Source organism: Dendrobates tinctorius, unplaced genomic scaffold (assembly GCF_039654945.1).
Source record: "Dendrobates tinctorius isolate UK_male_01 unplaced genomic scaffold, ASM3965494v1 ptg000029l, whole genome shotgun sequence".
In the NCBI taxonomy this organism is placed as follows: Eukaryota; Metazoa; Chordata; class Amphibia; order Anura; family Dendrobatidae; genus Dendrobates; species Dendrobates tinctorius.
In genome coordinates, this window is record NW_027361697.1 from 35,932,340 (window position 1) to 35,953,223 (window position 20,884).

At 45.2% G+C, this 20,884-nt stretch overlaps 1 protein-coding gene across 5 annotated transcripts in view; it reads right to left on the reverse strand.

The window, feature by feature from the left end:
- Nucleotides 1–20,884, reverse strand: part of LOC141085934 (dimethylaniline monooxygenase [N-oxide-forming] 2-like) — a 95,762-nt gene that overhangs the window by 40,757 nt on the left and 34,121 nt on the right. For all 5 annotated transcript variants that reach the window (XM_073571591.1, XM_073571592.1, XM_073571589.1 and 2 more), the window contains exons 4-8: nucleotides 20,009–20,171; nucleotides 19,627–19,769; nucleotides 17,442–17,641; nucleotides 16,569–16,924; nucleotides 2,198–2,270 (exon numbers count right to left, since the gene is read on the reverse strand). In XM_073571591.1, the coding sequence (XP_073427692.1) occupies nucleotides 2,198–2,270; nucleotides 16,569–16,924; nucleotides 17,442–17,641; nucleotides 19,627–19,769; nucleotides 20,009–20,171 (935 nt within the window). The remainder of the gene's footprint in view (nucleotides 1–2,197; nucleotides 2,271–16,568; nucleotides 16,925–17,441; nucleotides 17,642–19,626; nucleotides 19,770–20,008; nucleotides 20,172–20,884) is intronic.

Below are 20,884 nucleotides of genomic sequence, written 5' to 3' on the forward strand. Positions count from 1 at the left end.
AATTTTTCGACCCGTTTCGCTCAACTCTACCGCCAACATTATTTCTTGTGTGGTTTGGACGCCCTTTGTCTCCTCACACACCATAGTGTTCCTCACGGATTTGACCAGGTTATCCACACTATCTAGGGGAAAACATGAACGTCCCTCAATGTCTGATGATGATGACGATGTGAGTGAGGAATCAGAGATTATCCCCTGTTCTTCCTCTGACTCTGAGCTGAGGGTCACTTGCTTTTTGCTCCTAGTCTCTGAGGGAGTACTGGCACGGGTGATAGCAGGGGTGGGATTCAGCGGGTTCTCCCCGGTTCGGTGGAACCGGTTGTTAAAAAAGCAGCCGGTTCCCCGAACCGGGGAGATTCACAGCCGCGATCCGGTAATTTGATGTTCCTGCAGCAGCCGACAAGGAGCAGGAGCACTCTTGCGCTGCTTCCTAGTCCCGCCCGCCGCTCCGGATACCGCGCACTGATACGTGCAGCCGGCCAGCCGCAGGGACTGAGCGGACCCCAGCAGCCCCCGCGCACTGATACTAACCAGGACGAACCGCGCGCCGCTACCCAGTGAGAGCTGCGCGTGGTCTGCGGCCTGCCTTCCTAGTCACCCCGGGCCCGGCCTGCCATCTTCATCATCCTGGACATGTCACACCGATGCTGCTGTGTCAGGTCAGTATGTGCTGCTGCCTAATGGGGACCTGCTGTGCTGCCTAATGGGGACATGTGCTGGCTGCATATTGGGGACCTGTCCTGCCTATTAGGGACATGTGCTGCCTAATGGGGACCTGTGCTGCCTAATGGGGACCTGTGCCTGCCTATTGGGGACCTGTGCCTGCCTATTGGGGACCTGTGCCTGCCTATTGGGGACCTGTGCCTGCCTATTGGGGACCTGTGCACTGTTCTGATCTCATTCCAATTTATTATTTTTTTTTTTAACTGTTTGACTGCGCCCCTACTTGTATATGTTTGAGGAAAAGGTGCGTGAAATTGGGTGTGGCTTAAAAATGGGTGTGGCTTAAAAATGGGTGTGGCTTTCCTACGCACAAACACAGAACCTGTTAAAAATTTGAATCCCACCACTGGGTGATAGCCTGTATCTCCTCCCTAATTATGGCCCGAATGTCCTTTGATGATACTGCCGACCCTTGTCTAGTTTCTCTGGTGCACTGCTTAGAGCTTTTTAGGGTAGGAATCAGGGAGAGGCTGAACACAAAGCGCATTCTTTATGTTTGGATTTCTCTTTCTTCTTCGTCTGGAAGAGGGGAGACATGCCCAAAAGGAGAGAGGGGGGGGGGGGGAGGTCCGCTTAACAGGTAGAGTATATGTATTGCACACTCACCCAGTGAAGCCTTAATTACTGGATCAGATGGCTGAGACCCTGTCCTGGGTCTTGACTCTCCCACCTCGCTCCTGCGTGCAGTGTCTGTCCTGGTAGTGTTGTCTCTGGAGGAGCTGCCCCCCACAGAGTCCCCTGCTGGAGCGTGTACTTGCCCTGGAGACGACACGGCTTTTTGCTGCTAGCCCGTGGTGCTTCTTTAAATAGCCTCTTTTTTTTTTTCTCTCTGGAAGTCGCTCCTCCTCTCCAGGTTTACTCACGGGTGGACAGTCGCGCTTCCCAGCCATCGTGCCCTGAAAGTTCACTCATTACTTCCGGGGCTTAGGAGCATCCACACTGGCCAGCTACCGTGCCGCCACCATTGTGTGAGGCCTGCGCCTCTCCCCACGCTGCCGCCACTGCTTTTTTTCCTCTTTGCGCCACTGGCGCACTTACCGCTCCTGTAGCGGCGGCCCCTGCGACCTGGCGCGCTCCTGGGTGAGACCGGGCGGCCCTTCCCGGACCCGGTCATCACCAGCCATCCATCAGAAGAGGGGGGAGCCGTCTAACGGAATCTCCCCCGACGCTGCCTCTGGACCGCAGCCCCTGCCGTTCTCATGGATACCGCACAGGCGGCGTGCATTTGACCAAGGTATGTCTTCCTGAAGGGTATCCTGTGGTTCCCTGGGAACAGGAAACAAAACTGAGGAGGAAAGGCGGACTGCCCCCTTTTATCTTTCTGCAGGGTTTCCTGTTCCAAATGGGGCAGATCCGATACCTCCAGTGGGTGCTGTCGTGGCGAAGGGTAAAACTATCATTTACTGAAACTATTGATTTCCTGAAACCTGAATACCCTGCTAAGAATTTACAACCAATATTAGGAGTCACATACCTTTTTATAAAGATTTTGTTTTTCATTGCCATGTCATCCATCACAACCTTTAAGGGAGGGTATGGGCACAGTCCTAAGGTGAAGAGATGCAACATGTAAACATCACAATGGTTTATTATAAGGATGGAGGATTTGCATCACAGGGTCCTCAGTTCAAGTTTGACCAAGGAAAAAGTCTGCATGAAGTTTTGAATGTACTCCCAGAGTTTGCTTGGGTTTCTAAAGATAGGGAATCTGGATTGTGAGTTCAGTTAGGGACAGTGATGATTATGTCTAAAGTGTAGAATAGTGGTTCTCAAAATTCCTTAGATTGATGCCCACATTCAAGTCAGAGGGTTGCAAGCTATATCCAGAACTCTCCCGCTCCCCCCCTCAAGCAGTGACAACCAGCTTGCACCTTCACCACAGTAGTGACACCGAGAGCCTACATTATTGACACAACAGCAAACAAAGCTTCCCCACAGAAATACAGAGGAAGTATACTTGCTTCCAGTGGTTCCCACTATCGGGTATTCTTGCATCAAGCCTTTATCATCTACTCAATCATCCCATCTCCAATTTAAACACTTAATTTAGTTCTCCAAACTCAAAAGCAAGTATATAAGCATCCAAATCTTCACTTCTATGCAGGGCTTCTGCTAAAAATCACCATATAGACACCCATTTGTAGTGGTTCGCTAGACATGGTGCTATGCACCAAGCTGGTAGACAACTGGCAACTACATATCATTAACCTTCAAACATGTAGTTCCCAAGCAAAAGGTTGGGGAACCTTATTGTAAATTAATATATTAGCACTATATAAAAACAATACAACCACACTTGAAAATTTCTTACATCTTTAAATCAGGCCCAAAGCTTTAGGCAACATGCACACATCTGTGAAATTCGATCCAACGTGACTCCCAATGTACTGACTTTCCGGGGACCTCCAGGCAAAAAAAATATAGACAGCCTCATACATCCCTATGAGATTACCATGCTTGGGTCAAGATTCCCACAGACAGTTGGTACATTTCGGTCCATGCTAAGTGTACCAAATATCGGCATGAGCCTTAAGGATGGGTTTGCTCAGTTTCTGGAGTGGAAACTGTGTGAATGACATTTTACACCTTTAGGCAACACCCCTGCCATTTAGGGGTCTTTTGGCAGACACTACGTTTAGGAGCCCCATTATAAGTGCCCTATGGCTTTCACTGTATTAAGTCATCACCTTACAGTCACTACCCTCAAAACAGTTTGTTGCAGCATGGAGCCGAGGAGGGATGCTGACTGATAAAAGTCCTAACAAGGATTGTGGAACTTTAAAAAAAAAATATATACATTTTTTTCTCTAAAATGGTAGGAAAGGTTATAATGTAATGAAGTGTTACAGTTACATGCTTTAACCCCCATGGATTCACCACCATCATTGACTGTTTCGTTGCTTGGGACAGACTATGCAAGTGAGGACATCTTTTTTCTGTCAACTGACCACCAAGGCATTGAATGATGGAACCATAAAGTTAGACTAGGTCATTATGCCTGATTTAAATATAACATTAATAGTACGTTAGAAGAACAAAATGGTAGAAATCAGACATCCACTTTAATTTTTTGTTGTGAATAAATCACTAGTACCTTGTCCTCTAGAACACCACACCTCATTGACTTCCTAATGTCAAGTTTAGTGTAGGTTATGTTTTGGAATGTACTAATATGATAATTAGCTGTAATTTATCCTATACTAGCTGAAGAGCCCAGCGTTGCCTGGGCATAGTAACCAACTGTGGTTAGTTATAACTAGTGTTGAGCATTCCGATACCGCAAGTATCGGGTATCGGCCGATACTTGCTGTATCGGAATTCCGATACCGACTTCCGATATTTTTTCAATATCGGAATTCGGCATCGGAATCGGAAGTTCAGTTGATTGACGGCCTGACGTCATCATGATGCGCGGTGTGTGCGCATCATGATGCGCCGTCATTTCGGGCCTTCCGGGGGTCTCTGCCGGCCTGCCGGGGGGCTGTGCCGGCCTGCCGGGGGGCTGTGTGGACTGCCCGGGGTCTGTACCGGCCTGCCGGGGGGCTGTGCCGGCCTGCCGGTGGTCTGTGCACCCTGTGGGGGTCTGTACCGGCCTGCCGGGGGGCTGTGCCGGCCTGCCGGTGGGCTGTGCTGATGTCCGGGGGTCTGTGCAAGCATCGTCCGATGGGACTACAAGTCCCATCGGGCGATGCCTGCTACCATGACAGTGATTGACACATTAGCCAATGATGGGACAGTAGTAGTCCCATCATCCGGCTAATGTGTTAAATGTTAAAAAAAAAAAAAAAAAAAAATACTACATGCATGCTACATACATACTACATGCATGCTACATATATACTACATACATACTACATACATGCTACATACATACTGCATGCTACATACATACTACATACATACTACATACATGCTACATACATGCTACATACATACTGCATGCTACATACATACTACATACATACTACATACATACATACATACATACTACATACATGCTACATACTGCATGCTACATACATACTACATACATACTACATGCATGCTACATACATACTACATACATGCTACATACATGCTACATACATGCTACATACATGCTACATACATGCTACATACATGCTACATATATACTACATTCATACTACATACTACATACATACTACATACATACTACATACATACTACATACATACTACATACATACTACATATATACTACATATATACTACATACATACTACATACATACCACATACATACTACATGCTACATACATACCACATATATACTACATACATACAATACATTCATACAATACATACATAGACATACAGTACATATAACATAGAGTAACATACTTACCAATACTTGTCACATTGTTCCCCGAAGCCATTGTCTATTCCGGGATAAATATTAACATAACAAACCACAAAAATACTCACCCACGATCCGAAGCAGTCCACGAGTGTGTCCCACGACGATCTTGGGTAGAGAACTGCAGCATCAGATGATGCTGCCGTTCTCTACGGGCTGTAGGAATCCAATGACGGAAGGTAGGTATCCTTCCGCACTGTATTCCTCCGCCACTTAAAAAAAAAAAGTCCCTAGTCTCACTTTATGCCATTGCTGTGTGGGAATTTCCCACACAGCAATGGCATAAAGTGAGACTAGGGACTTTTTTTTTTTTAAGTGGCGGAGGAATACAGTGCGGAAGGATACCTACCTTCCGTCATTGGATTCCTGCAGCCCGTAGAGAACGGCAGCATCATCTGATGCTGCAGTTCTCTACCCAAGATCGTCGTGGGACACACTCGTGGACTGCTTCGGATCGTGGGTGAGTATTTTTGTGGTTTGTTATGTTAATATTTATCCCGGAATAGACAATGGCTTCGGGGAACAATGTGACAAGTATTGGTAAGTATGTTACTCTATGTTATATGTACTGTATGTCTATGTATGTATTGTATGAATGTATTGTATGTATGTAGTATATATGTGGTATGTATGTAGCATGTAGTATGTATGTGGTATGTATGTAGCATGCATGTAGTATGTATGTAGCATGCATGTAGTATGTATGTAGTATGTATGTAGTATGTATGTAGTATATATGTAGTATGTAGTATGAATGTAGTATATATGTAGTATGTATGTAGCATGTAGTATGTAGCATGCATGTAGTATATATGTAGTATGTATGTAGTATGTATGTAGCATGCATGTAGTATATATGTAGTATGTAGCATGTAGTATGTATGTAGCATGCATGTAGTATGTAGCATGTAGTATGTATGTAGCATGCATGTAGTATATATGTAGTATGTATGTAGTATGTATGTAGCATGCATGTAGTATGTATGTAGCATGTAGTATGTAGCATGCATGTAGTATATATGTAGTATGTAGCATGTAGTATGTATGTAGCATGCATGTAGTATATATGTGTTATGTATGTAGCATGTAGCATGCATGTAGTATGTATGTAGTATATATGTGGTATGTATGTAGCATGCAGTATGTATGTAGCATGCATGTAGTATATATGTAGTATGTATGTTGCATGTAGTATTTATGTAGTATGAATGTAGCATGTATGTAGTATGAATGTAGCATGTATGTAGTATGCATGTTGTATGTATGTAGCATGTAATTTTTTTTTTTTTTTTTTTTTTTTTACATTTAACACATTAGCCGGATGATGGGACTACTACTGTCCCATCATTGGCTAATGTGTCAATCACTGTCATGGTAGCAGGCATCGCCCGATGGGACTTGTAGTCCCATCGGACGATGCCTGCACAGACCACCGGCAGGCCTGCACAGCCCCCCGGCAGGCCGGCACAGCCCCCCGGCAGGCCGGCACAGCCCCCCGGCAGGCCGGCACAGCCCCCCGGCAGGCCGGCACAGCCCCCCGGAGCCTGCACAGCCCCCCGGCAGGCCGGCACAGCCCCCCGGCAGGCCGGCACAGCCCCCCGGAGCCTGCACAGACCACCGGCAGGCCGGCACAGACCACCGGAGCCTGCACAGACCCCCTGGCAGGCCGGCACAGCCCCCCGAAAGGCCCGTACAGACCCCAGAGAGGCTGTACAAGGGCAGGAAAGGGTTTTTCTTATTCCGATACCGGAAGTCCCATAGACTTGAATGGGACTTCCGGTATCGGAATCGGCGATACCGATACTTTTTTTAAAGATCGGCCGATACCATCCGATACGATACTTTGAAGTATCGGACGGTATCGCTCAACTCTAGTTATAACAAATTATAATGGCTATATTGCACAAAAACATTTCACATCATATATTCAACACTACAGATTTGCAACACAAATTAACTAAACGATTACCCATTTATTGATAGTATTTTATTTTCAACTCATTCAAGAGCCTTTTGATAAACATGTTTGGTTTTTCCTTTCGGTGAAAAGATGTACAGATTTTTGGCAGTTCCAACTCTTGAACAGATCAGGTAAAGTTGACCATGAGAAAAGCATGGAGATTGCAAATCGATCCCTACTACTTTAAAGGACTGTCCCTGAGCATTGTTAATGGACACTGCAAATAGCAGTTGAAACTGGGAGGCGTTTAAAATCAAATCAGATGGAATGAGTGGAATTCAAATGTCCTCTCCTTTGGCACATCCTGTTTCTGAGCTGTGTATCTAACCCTATCCTGTGTGATAATGTATGCTGAGCTGTGTACCTAATCCTCTCCTGTGTGATACTTTCTGCTAAGCTGTATATCTAATCCTATTGTGTGTTACTGACTGCTCAGCCGTGTATCTAATCCTCTCCTGTGTGATACTGACTGCTGAGCCGTGTACCTACTCCTATCATGTGTGTTACTGACTGCCCAGCAGTGTATCTAATCCTATCCTGTGTGATACTGACTGCTGAGCCGTGTATCTTATACTATTGTCACGTATTCAGGGGAATTTGTAGTTCTATTCCGCGCTGCCGCAAGAAAGTATTCCAGGAGATAGATGTCAAAGATTCACAGTGGTTTATTCTACGCGTTTCGGGGGTCTCATGCCCCTTTCATCAGGAAATACCACCTGATGAAGTTGGTATTTCCTGATGCAGGGGGCATGAGACCCCCGAAACACGTAGAATAAACCACTGTGAATCTTTGACATTATCTCCTGGAATTCTTTCTTGCGGCAGCACGGAATATAACTACAAATTCCCCTGAATACGTGACTTCTTCTGGTCACTGAGGACCTGTGGATCTGCAGCAGCCGCCATACTATATGCTTTCTCTCATCCTAATCAGGTGAGCAAATTTCTTAGTATAATCTCTCTCTGCAACATGGATAAGACCCTATTGCGCTTTTGTGTCTCCTTTTCTCTGCAATAATACTATTCTGTGTGATACTGTGTGCTGAGCTGTGTATCTAAACCTATCCTGTGTGACACTGTCAGCTGAGACGTGTATCTATTCCTATCCTGTGTGATACTGACTGCTGAGCCATGTGTCTAATCCTCTCCTGTGTGATACTGACTGCTGAGCTGTGTATCTAATCCTATCCTCTGTGATACTGGGTTCCCCCTGCAGTCTGTGTCAGAGGGTGGTCTGTGTTGGCACAGTAATAAATTGTGTTATTTCCAGCCTTACAGAAGGATGATAACACCATAGAAATGATAAGAAAAATAGGCCTCAATTACTACAACTGTCTACAAAGAAAACTGTTCCTGACAGCAACCAATCACAGCTCATTTTTCATCTTTTAAACAGCTCTGGGACAGCGTGGCTAGTTTTGAGTGGAGACTTGTGTTTCGACTTTTATGTGGCTAGGTTGGTGTATGTGTTCTGAAATGTGTGCTGAGGGTGGTATATGTGTTGAAGCACGTGGTAGTGTGTGGCACACTTTGTGTGTGTTCATATCCCCGTGTGTGGAGAGTATCCCATGTCAGGGCCCCACCTTAGCAACTGTACGGTATATACTCTTTGGCACCATCGCTCTCATTCTTTAAGTCCCCCTTGTTCACATCTGGCAGCTGTCAATTTGCCTCCAACACTTTTCCTTTCACTTTTTCCCCCATTATGTAGATAGGGGCAAAATTGTTTGGTGAATTGGAACACGCAGGGTTAAAATTTCGCCTCACAACATAGCCTATGATGCTCTCAGGGTCCAGACGTGAGACTGTGCAAAATTTTGTGGCTGTAGCTACGACGGTGCAGATGCCAATCCCGGACATACACACATACAGTACATATACACACACATTCAGCTTTATATACAGTTGTGGCCAAAAGTATTGACACCCCTGCAATTCTGTCAGATAATACTCAGTTTCTTCCTGAAAATGATTGCACACAAATTCTTTGGTATTATTATCTTCATTTAATTTGTCTTAAATGAAAAAACACAAAGAATTGTCCTAAAGCCAAATTGGATATAATTCAACACCAAACATAAAAAAAAAAAGAGGGTGGACAAACGTATTGGCACTGTTCGAAAAATCATGTGATGCTTCTCTAATTTGTGTAATTAACAGCACCTGTATCTTACCTGTGGCACCTAACAGGTGTTGGCAATAACTAAATCACACTTGCAGCCAGTTGACATGGATTAAAGTTGACTCAACCTCTGTCCTGTGTCCTTGTGTGTACCACATTGAGCTTGGAGAAAAGAAAGAAGATCAAAGAACTGTCTGAGGACTTGAGAAACCAAATTGTGAGGAAGCATGAGCACTCTCAAGGCTACAAGTCAATCTCCAAAGACCTGAATGTTCCTGTGTCTACCGTGTGCAGTGTCATCAAGAAGTTTAAAGCCCATGGCACTGTGGCTAACCTCCCTAGATGTGGATGGAAAAGAAAAATTGACAAGAGATTTCAACACAACATTGTGCAGATGTTGGATAAACAACCTCGACTAACTTCCAAACAAGTTCAAGCTGCCCTGCAGTCCGAGGGTACAACAGTGTCAACCCGTACTATCCGTCGGCGTCTGAATGAAAAGGGACTGTATGGTAGGACACCCAGGAAGACCCCACTTCTTACCCCGAGACATAAAAAAGCCAGGCTGGAGTTTGCCAAAACTTACCTGAAAAAGCCTAAAACATTTTGGAAGAATGTTCTCTGGTCAGAGGAGACAAAAAGTATTAAGTTACGTACCGGTAACGGTATTTTTCGGAAGCCCATGACAGCACCACAAGAGCACCTCTCCCACGCATCAGTTGGTTTACAGAGCTTGAGAGGCTACCATGGTTAGTACACAACATATAATATATACAACCTATCTACCCTATATAGCAGAAATATATATATATTATTTATTTTTTTACACCATCTCCCACATACCGTAAATTGTGGACAATCTTCTAAAGGAGTGCACCCCTATATGTGAACAAGGGAGGGAACTAAGGGTGCTGTCATGGGCTTCCGAAAAATACCGTTACCGGTACGTAACTTAATACTTTATTCGGACTCCCATGACAGCACCACGAGAGAATTACAGAGATGTAAACTAATTTAGGGCGGGACTACAGCCTGCAGCAACCTTAGCCCGAAGGTGAGATCTGAAGAGGCACCCATATCTAATCGATAGTGGTTAAAAAAGGTGGAAGGAGATGACCAGGTGGCCGCCTTACATATCTGATCAATTGACACTCCAGATCTTTCTGCCCAAGATGATGCCATGGCACGAGTGGAATGCGCCCTCAGGTTCTGCCGAGCCGGACCTCCACCTGCTGTGTAGGCAAGAGAGAGAGCCTCCCTAATCCACCTCGCTAATGTGCGTTTTGATACCCTACAACCTTTCCTGGGACCTTGGAAGGATAGGAATAATGCATTCTCCTTCTTCCAAGGATCCGTGGCTGCTAAATATTTAAGTAAGCATCTCCTAATATCTAATGCCTGAAGTTTTTGCTCCTTAGGGTTGGTCGGATTAGGGAGGAAGGAAGGCAGAACTATCTCTTGTGTCCTGTGAAATTGTGATGCTACCTTGGGAAGGTATGCTGGATCTGGCCTTAGGATTACTCTATCCTGTAAGAACTCTGTGTAAGGGGGCAATCTGGAAAGTGCCTGTATGTCGCTCACTCTACGTGCGGATGTTATCGCCACTAGAAAAGCTGCCTTAAGAGATATAATCTTTAATGAGGCCGAATCCAGAGGTTCAAATGGTCTCTCTGTCAAGGCCGTAAGGACTAAATTTAAGTCCCAAGGTACACATCTGTCTTTGTGTATGGGTCTCGATCTAGCCGCCGCTTTGATGAACCTTGCTACCCAATAGTTATTGGCAATATCACATGCAAACAAGGCCCCTAAGGCTGAAACTAGTACTTTTAATGTACTTGTGGAGAGACCCAATTCGAGACCCTTCTGGAGAAATTCCAGATTATGTTTCGTGGGAATTCCGTCTCTGGCGTCAAACTGAAAGGTGGACAGGAATCGCTTCCAGGTCCTAGCATAAATGTTAGTGGTAGTCAATTTCCTGCTTTTTAGGAGGGTATCAATTAACTTCTTGGAGAACCCTCTATCCTCTAACAGTGACCTTTCAAAGACCACGCCGTCAAATGGAGTCTCGCTACTTGTGGGTGGCTGACTGGCCCCTGGTAGAGGAGATCCGGAAGGTTCGGCAGCACCCAGTGATCGCTTACAGACATGGTCCTCAACCATGCAAACCAGGTCCTCCTGGGCCAAAAGGGGGCAATTAATATGACTCTTGCCCGATCTTCCCTGATCTTCCTTACTACCAGAGGTAGAAGATTTAATGGCGGGAAGGCGTATGCCAGAGAAAAGTTCCATCTTATCAGGAGGGCGTCCACTGCTAGTGGATTTTCCCTGGGATTCAGAGTGCAGAACGATCTTTCTTTTCTGTTTTCTCTGGTGGCAAAGAGGTCTACCTCTGGCCGACCCCATCTGCGGACAATCTGGTGGTAAATATCCCTGTTCAAAGCCCATTCTCCTTGCTTTAGAGCCTTGCGGCTTAGAAAGTCTGCCTTTACGTTGTCCTTTCCTCTGATGTGGAGCGCCGTCAAAGATAGAAAACTTCCCTCTGCTATTTGAAGGAGACGTTCTGTTGTCCGCATCAGGGCGTCGGAGCGGGTTCCACCTTGGTGGTTGATATATGCTACCGCTACCTGGTTGTCCGAGAGTATCCTCACGTGATGGCCCTGTAGGTACGTAATGAGTTTTTTGACTGCCTGCTCTATCGCCAATAGCTCTCTTTGGTTGGATGAGATCTCCGTATCCGAATCCCACTGTCCCTGTACCACTATGTCCCCCATATGGGCCCCCCAACCGAAGGGACTAGCGTCTGTGGTTATAACACGGGTTATCTGCGTTATCCTGGGCACCCCTGAGGCTAGGTTCTCATCATCGAGCCACCATCTAAGCGATGTGACAGTCGAGGGGCTTAGCAACAGTTGACCTTGTAAGGAGTGTCTTAAGGCCCTGCTATTAAATAGGACATCCTTCTGAAGGGCTCTAGTATGGAATTGTGCCCACCTAACTGCTGGGATGCATGAGGTTAGAGATCCCAACAGGGACATGGCCTGTCTGAGGGTCATAGAAGGATTATCAACCGCCCGAAGAACCTGCTGCTGTATCTTTTGCATTTTATCCAATGGCAACAGACACTGCTGAGTTTCTGAATTTAATAGTAAGCCTAGAAACTTTTGTATTTTTGAGGGCTGGAGTCGGGATTTCTCGTAGTTTAATATCCAGCCAAGGTTTTCTAACCTGGACTTAGCTCTTTCTATCTGGGATGTACAATGGCCCCCTGATTTTCCCACAATTAAAAAATCATCCAAATATGGAACAATCAGGATGTCCACCTCCCGTAAATGTGCCATCACTTCGGCCACTATCTTTGTAAATACCCGGGGCGCTGCAGAGAGACCAAAGGGAAGGGCTCTATATTGATAATGACGGACTGTGCCGTCTATTGAAACCGCCACCCTCAGGAACTGCTGGAAGTCTGCATGGATAGGTACATGATAGTACGCATCTTTCAAATCTATGACTGCCATAAAACACCCTTTAAACAATATTTTTATTGTCGTATTGATGGACTCCATCTTAAAAGTACGGTTCACCAAAAACTTATTAAGGAAACGCAAGTTAATGATCGTTCTAAATGTCTTATCAGGTTTTTGGATCAGGAATAAGGGAGAGTAGAACCCTCTTCCTCTCTCAGCTTCCGGAACCTCTATCAGGACGTTTTTCTGGCATAGGCTCAAGACCTCCGCTTCTAAAGCTGCTTGTTCAAGGGGTGAAGATCTTAAAGGAGTGGATTTAAAGGTATCCTGCGGGACCTGGGTAAACTCCAATCTAAGCCCGGTGGATATTACATTGCGCACCCAGTTACTATTTGTAATCTGTGACCATGCCGGAAGGAAGGATGATAGTCTACCTCCCACGGGAATTGCTAGTCATTGATTCTGTCTCTTTTGATCTCTAGACGAGCGTCTAAACATGTAGCCCGTACCTCTTCTCCTTCTATCTTCCCATCTGGGACGGTCTCTAGTAGGCGAAGAATTGGGCCTTCTCCCCAGACGGAATCTCCTTCTACCAAATGGGCGTCGGTAGGATGTAGGCCAGAGATTTGGGAATTTTTTCTTGTCGTCCCCAGCCTTCTCAAGCAGTTCGTCCAGGACTGCGCCAAACAAATATTCCCCCTCACACGGAATAGTACAAAGCTTCGCCCTGGTCTGAATGTCTCCCTGCCAGCACTTTAGCCACAGGGCTCTACGAGCCCCATTAGAGAGACCTGCTGCTCTGGCTGCCATTCTTACTGCATCCGCCGAAGCATCTGCTAGGAAGGCTGCTCCCTCTTGGATTGTTGGTAGGGCCCCAAGAATTGTTTGTCTTGACGTACCCTGTTTTAATTGTGACTCCAACTGGTCCAACCAGACCATCATGGACCTGGCTGTGCATGTTGACGCCACTGCTGGTCTTAAGGAACCGGCTGCCATCTCCCAAGTATTCTTAAGGAAGGTGTCTGCCTTCCTGTCTAGGGGATCTTTAAGGGATCCCATGTCCTCAAAGGGCAGCGAGGATCTTTTTGATGCCTTTGCAATGGCCGCATCTAATTTGGGGGCCTTGTCCCAAGTATTTACTGCCGGATCGTCGAAGGGATATCTGCGTTTGAGGGCTGGTGGTAGCGACCCTCTTTTATCCGTTTTTTTCCACTCTCTGTGGATTAGATCCTGGATCTTCTGATTTAACGGGAAGACTCTATGCTTCCTCTGCTCCAGCCCCCTGAACATGACATCCTGCATGGATAATTGGGGCTTAGGCTCCTCTACTTCCATTATCCCTCTGACTGCTTTGACCAGCTTGTCTACCCGGTCAAGAGGCAGACAAAACCGCCCAGAGTCCTCTTCTCCTGAGGAGGACGAGGGAGATGAAGCCTGGGAGTCTCTACTTCTCCTCCATTCTGCCGAGGAATCGGACTCCACCGGGACCCCGCCCTTTATAGTTTCCGGCTGGGACAGTGACTTTAGGGTTTCCTTCATTTCTGCCCTAACAATGTCTCTCAAACTCGCTGCTACCGCGGGCAACTCTTCCGCCACTGTCTGCTGAATACAGGGGGGGCACAATCTTTTGGGGCATGAGTCCGGTAATGGGCATGCACAGAGTGCGCATTCCCTGTGTTTAGTTTTACTTGAAGCCTTCTTCCCCTAGAATAAAGCACAGAAGGGGGGCCCCGTCACGGAGTGAACTTTCACGAAGATCACTTACCAGTGCCACAATCAAGTACCGGAGGATGAGGGGGATTCTTCTCAGACGATGCTCCTGTCTGCTTAGAGGAGCTTTTATGGCTGGACTGGTCATTTCGTCCCGCACGTTCACTGTCACGTGACTCTTTCTTTTTCTGCTTGACCTGCCGAAGGTCATCCAGGGGCGGCAGAGATGTTTGTCGCTGCTGCCGTCGTTGCTGCTGCTGCTGCCGCCGCTGCCGCTGCTGCTGCTACTCCTGCTCGCTCTCCATTACTGCTCGCAATAATGTGGCCAAGGCAAGGCACCCTGCCCGGGTCCTGCCTATATACCCCTCCTCCGGACAGCAGTATGCGTGCCGCGCCCCTCCCCCCCTAATAGGGCTCCCTTCCCCAGCTGGCGCCGCACCCGGCCGGAGAGCTGACGCTAATCGGCGTTTGCGATGGGCGCCGCCATCTTGTTTTTATCGCGCATGCGCAGTGGCGCCGCCGACCCGGAAGCACCTCCTCCGGCCGCCCCCTGACGTCACCGCGACCCCGCCCGACCGGAAGTCACGCGGGACGCCCAGGAGCTTCGGGATACCGCGCTCCCCGGTCGCAGCGTCCCCCGCAGCGCGCCGGCCACCGCACCAGCGCCGCCGGATCCGGGGGCCCCCGGGGGGAAACACTCACCGGCGGCGGCCTTTATTCTGGAGTCGGACATCCTCCGGACGCCGCTCCCTGCTGACTACGCCACCGCCGTGCTACCCATCCTGGGCCACCGTGGCGTCTTCCAGGGATCCGCACCAGGCCGAGGTAGGAGACCCCCCCGCTACCTGTATCGGCCGGCCGGCCTGGGATCCTGGTCTTCTGTAGGATCCCGTCCCTTCAGGAACAGGAAACCAACTGATGCGTGGGAGAGGTGCCGCCCTTTTTGTATCTGTAGGTTTCCTGTTCCTAAAGGGCGGATCCCCTCTCTCGTGGTGCTGTCATGAGAAAAAAAAAAAAAAAAAAAAAAGGCATTCAAAGAAAAGAACACGGTCCCTACAGTTAAGCATGGCGGAGGTTCCCTCATGCTTTGGGGTTGCTTTGCTGCCTCTGGCACTGGACTGCTTGACCGTGTGCATGGCATTATGAAGTCTGAAGACGACCAACAAGTTTTGCAGCATAATGTAGGGCCCAGTGTGAGAAAGCTGGGTCTCCCTCAGAGATCATGGGTCTTCCAGCAGGACAATGACCCAAAACACACTTCAAAAAGCACTAGAAAATGGTTTGAGAGAAAGCACTGGAGACTTCTAAGATGGCCAGCAATGAGTCCAGACCTGAATCCCATAGAACACCTGTGGAGAGATCTAAAAAAGGCAGTTTGGAGAAGGCACCCTTCAAATATCAGGGACCTGGAGCAGTTTGCCAAAGAAGAATGGTCTAAAATTCCAGCAGAGCATTGTAAGAAACTCATTGATGGTTACCGGAAGCGGTTGGTCGCAGTTATATTGGCTAAAGGTTGTGCAACCAAGTATTAGGCTGAGGGTGCCAATACTTTTGTCTGGCCCATTTTTGGAGTTTTGTGTGAAATGATCAATGTTTTGCTTCATTCTCTTTTGTGTTTTTTCATTTAAGACAAATTAAATGAAGATAATACCAAAGAATTTGTGATTGCAATCATTTTCAGGAAGAAACTGAGTATTTTCTGACAGAGTTGCAGGGGTGTCAATACTTTCGGCCACAACTGTATTAGATGACAGGTATGTTTTTGAAATATATATTTTGATGGAGCTACTTTTTGGCCATTATGTAGATCAGTGGATTTATTTTTTGCTCTCCCTCTATAAAATTGTGGCCGAATTGCTATGGAAATGATGGCTAAAAAAAAAAAATCCCTCATGCAGGTAGCAAGTAATTTAATGGATTAGTCAGACACAATTTAACTACACAAATCTGGTATAAAATTTGAAAGGTTTGCCAGAACTCACACCATTCTCTCTCTGCCCACTTTGGCAAAGCTGGCAGCGACTGGCGTTGAAAAAAAACTCGCTAAATTTTTGCTCAGTTTCAGGTTGCATCAAATTTTTTCCGACATTTCAAGGCATTTTATTCTGGAATAAAAACCTTGACATGATCGGCCTACCGTTCCTAAGAATAAAAAAAACCCTCACATTAGTTATTCGCTACTGCAAGTTAGTCATACAATTCCTTCACTTTACCTTTGAAAACTCTGGTTAGCCAGCGTCCTTGTAGCTCTGATGTTGGCATGATGGGTCCAAGTGGTTGAATAAGGCCTAGAATGCCCAATGTTGGCTTTTCAAGGGCAGGTGGAACAACATTTTTGTACAGGTGGATTGTGTTTTTTTCCATTTTGATGACAGATTCATCCAAGAATGGGAAATAAAAGGAATATCCTGTTGCAAATATGACAACATCAATGTTGTCCTCAATAGACCCATCTTCAAATTTCGCAGCAGTTTCAGTGAAGTCCAACACAGATGGTTTTACTACTACAAAACCGCACGTTATCCGGCTTGGCAGATCATCATTAAGCAAAGGCTCTTTAAACTGTGTCCTGCAAATTGGAGAGGTGCAATAAAGAAAGACAAAATTTATTTGGTTGTCTACTGAAAATAACCATAGCAGCAATCATCTATAAAGAGGACATTGTTGAGGATCCTTGAACGTAAAGTCTGTTAAGCACTATGAATTTTGGGAAGGACAGAAGACGGGGGTTATTTTTTTTCTGCCCATGTTTTATATCCTCTAGGCTGTTTAAGACCCCAGAGCAGAATAATGCATATTTATTTACATGGAAAAATAAATCTGCAGCAATTTTTTTCGCCAATCTGCTCTTTTACCTGGTATTTACATGCTATACGATCCATTTCTATTATGGATGTTCTGCATGTATATTTAATAATATACTGTATGTTATATACACACAAGTTTTGGCTAATTTTTAGTCTGCTAACCAAATCTTTACTCAATTGTCGAAGTGTGCAGAAAGAGCAAATCTTAGAATAGGATGAGAATCACTACAAGCCCATGACCAAATACATAATTACCGTAGTTAAAAAATAAAATCGTACCGATCAATAGGTTGGAGCCCATAGTTAGTATGGTTAAACCACGTGTTCATCTTTGACTCATTCAAATATGCCACAAGTGACATGGGGAGATTGTTTCTTTTGAAAGTCTCAAACCGTGTATCATAACAGAAATCCCATGGGTATCCATCATCATACACACGGCTTAGCACCCATGCACCTCTCCTCGTACTGAGAAATACCTGCAAAGAAATGGAGAAGCAGATATAAACAGCAGCTATATGTCTTGTTCCAGCCTTGACAGATCTTTACTTAAAGATAAGTTAGTAGAGATCATTCAATCAAGCAGGGCTGAGATTAGCTCAGAAGTTTCACACTTCTTGCATTTTCTCTGAAATGCTGCAATATATATTGCAATGAGGAAGCCTTTCATTTGACTTTAGTTATGCGAGAATGAGACAATTGAAGGAAACCAATGTTATATCTACACTAGGGATGAGCGAACCCGTGGGTGTTTGGCCAAACTAGAGTTCAATGTTCTGTTCGGTATCTGAAATTGACCCCGAACCCAATGGAAGTCAATGGGGACCCGAACTTTGGTGCTTTAAAATGGCAATCATAAGGGTTAGGGGGCTGCAAAAGGAAGCTAGATGGGGATAAGAGCCGGACAATTGTCCTGCATATAAATATGGATAGGGAAAAGACTTAAAATAACAGAATAAGAAAAAAAGTTATAATCTTGAACCACGAGATGGAGGTCTAAGTTGAGGAGAAGGTGGAAGAGGCATAGGAGGTTGCAAAAACTTATTTTTTCTTTTGGTGGGGGGGGGCACTCTGAAAACAGGCAGTGTAATTATCTGCTGGCCACTTTGTGTAGAGGCCTTGTAATATTCTGCACTTTTTTGGGGTGAAAACATTGAGGAGCGCATCAAATAGGGCACGTGGCCGTGTTGCTGGTGAAGCTGCTGCAGGGGGAGAGGGGCTGTGGTCGATCTGTGCCTGCCATGTGCTCAAATGAAACACCTTCCTCTGATGCACGCAGGCGACAGGACGTTGTGTTAGTTCATAGGCCCGACTACCGCTGGATAAAAGGTGAGGTCAGAACAAGTAGAGATTGGTTGTCTGAGAGTGCCTTCAGTTCTTTCACTTTGTCTTCCACCTGGTCCCCTGCTGAAAGCACAGATCTCACACCTGCGGCCGATAGGCATCTGTCTCCCACCTCAGCCCCTTGCAAATCAGGCAAGCAGTCTGAGCCCCAAGTCATGCAGCAGTAGGTTTGGGGGTTGCAGCAGTGTTGGAAAGATTACATGGTGGGAGCTATCGGGAGATTAGTTCACAGATATGAGGGGTGACAGATTTTGGACAGCTTTGTAGGTCAGAGTTAGTAGCTTGATGTGGACAAGTTGTGGAATTGGGAGACAATGAAGGGATGTGCAGTCTGCTACTGTTCTTTTTAGATCAGATTTAATATGAATCTAAATAGAAGCAAAAAAAAAAAAAAAAAAAAAAAAGGAGACGATAAAGGGAGAGGAATGACTGGGGCATTTTCTTTTCTTAGGTGTTCCCTTAGGGTACATTCAAACAATAAGCTTTTGATGTTGCAGATGTTCTGCACCTATTAAGTAAATTACAATATTTTATATTTTCCTGGTGTTTAGGTGCTTTTTTTAAACATGCATTTGTCATCAAGTTTTTTGATGCTGTGAATTGTCTTTTTGGTATGTCATGTTTTAAATAAAACTGCTTTTTGATATTTCCTTCCTGGTATTTAACAAAACTTTGCATGTCAATTACATGTATTTTTTTATGCATTTCCACAGTGGAATTGCACTAAAAACGCATTTGCATTTTACCTGCGAATTTCCACATCTAATGCAAGAGTATGGAGAAAAATAATGCACAAAATTTGGTGCACTTGGCAAGAGAAATCGACATGCTGTGATTTCGAAACTTGTACCGAAGGACAGTTTACACAGAACAAAAAAAAAAAAAAAAAAGCACAGTCGTCATGAGTTCTATAATCACTATTCACTTACTGAAACTCCAAGCTGATATGTTTTTGACAAATCGAAAATAAGCAATATCAAAAACACACCAAGAACTCATCATGGGCACGCAGCCTCAAAGTCTTGCCATAGTGTACAATTCATTTTACATTTGTTAGACTGCAATACTGTTTTTTGCTTGCAAATTAATAAAATTATCTAGAATTTCGGATTTTCCTCACCTTGGAAGCCGTTCGACTGAGCTCAGCAGCAATATCAGCTGCAGAATTCCCCATTCCAACAACAACAACTCGTTTGCCTTTGTAGCCATCAGAATTCTTGTACTCTCGGCTATGGAAATGTTGCCCTCTAAAATTTTTAATGCCTGTAGAACAGTTAATCATTTATATTATACATTTAAATATAAGGTATAAGCTCCTCATTCAGCTATGGAAGGGTAAATTATACCATTGGAATATGTTTTTAGGATTCCAATGGATTCATGCTAATGCCACTTGGTCATGACTGTAGTAATCACTGATTTCACTGTAGATAAAAGCTTTAACTTTCAGCTTTTTACTGGATAATAAGCAAACAATGCATTATATTAAATGGAATTCTTACCGGGATAGGATTCCACTGGATAGTATGGATCAATATGGTGACCAGAACAAACCATGACTGCATCAAAAATAGTGGTTTCCTGCTTCCCATCCTTTTCAGTGGTGACATTCCACTGGCCACTGCTTTCAAAGTCTTTACATTTTCTCACACTGACGACAACAGTCTTGAGGAGGACAAAAAGGAATAGAGGCTAATGTTATCTTTCAATGTCCACATAATATATCTTTATAATCTATTTTCTATTTTATTCTCCAATAATTTGAACATTGGAGAGATGTCGTCCTCCATTTAGAGACTCATGTGGTAGAACTAGCATGTGTGTTGTATGCATGCTATATTTAGCCCCTGAAAAAGCCACATATGCCAGTGGCGATACGCGTGGGGTTTATTTGTCCTCGGTTTGACTTGTCTGCTGACATGGCCCCATTACATTGCCTTACCTTGATATATGCAGGTTTGATTCGGGTAGCCTTCAATAGATACATACTTTTGCATTACTTCTCTTGTATACTGACTAGTGTTGAGAATTCCGATACTGCAATATCGGGTATCGGCCGATATTCGCGGCATCAGAATTCCGATACTGAGTTCTGGTACTTTTAGTATATCGAATACCGGAATCGGAGGCTCCCATAATGCAATGAGCCAGTTTGATTATATTCAGCCAATGAGGATCCTAAGAAGTGTGGGCACATCCTGTTAGAGCATGTTAGGCATGTAACTACTGGTATGGCTGTGATTGGCTGCTGATGATGTCATGATGCACTATAAAAGCCGCCACCATTTTGGGTTCAGTCTGCTGTGAATTCAGTTAGGGATAGGATGCTGCTGTTCTGAGGGACTGTGTGACCTAGCGATTTGCTATATTGTGCTTTA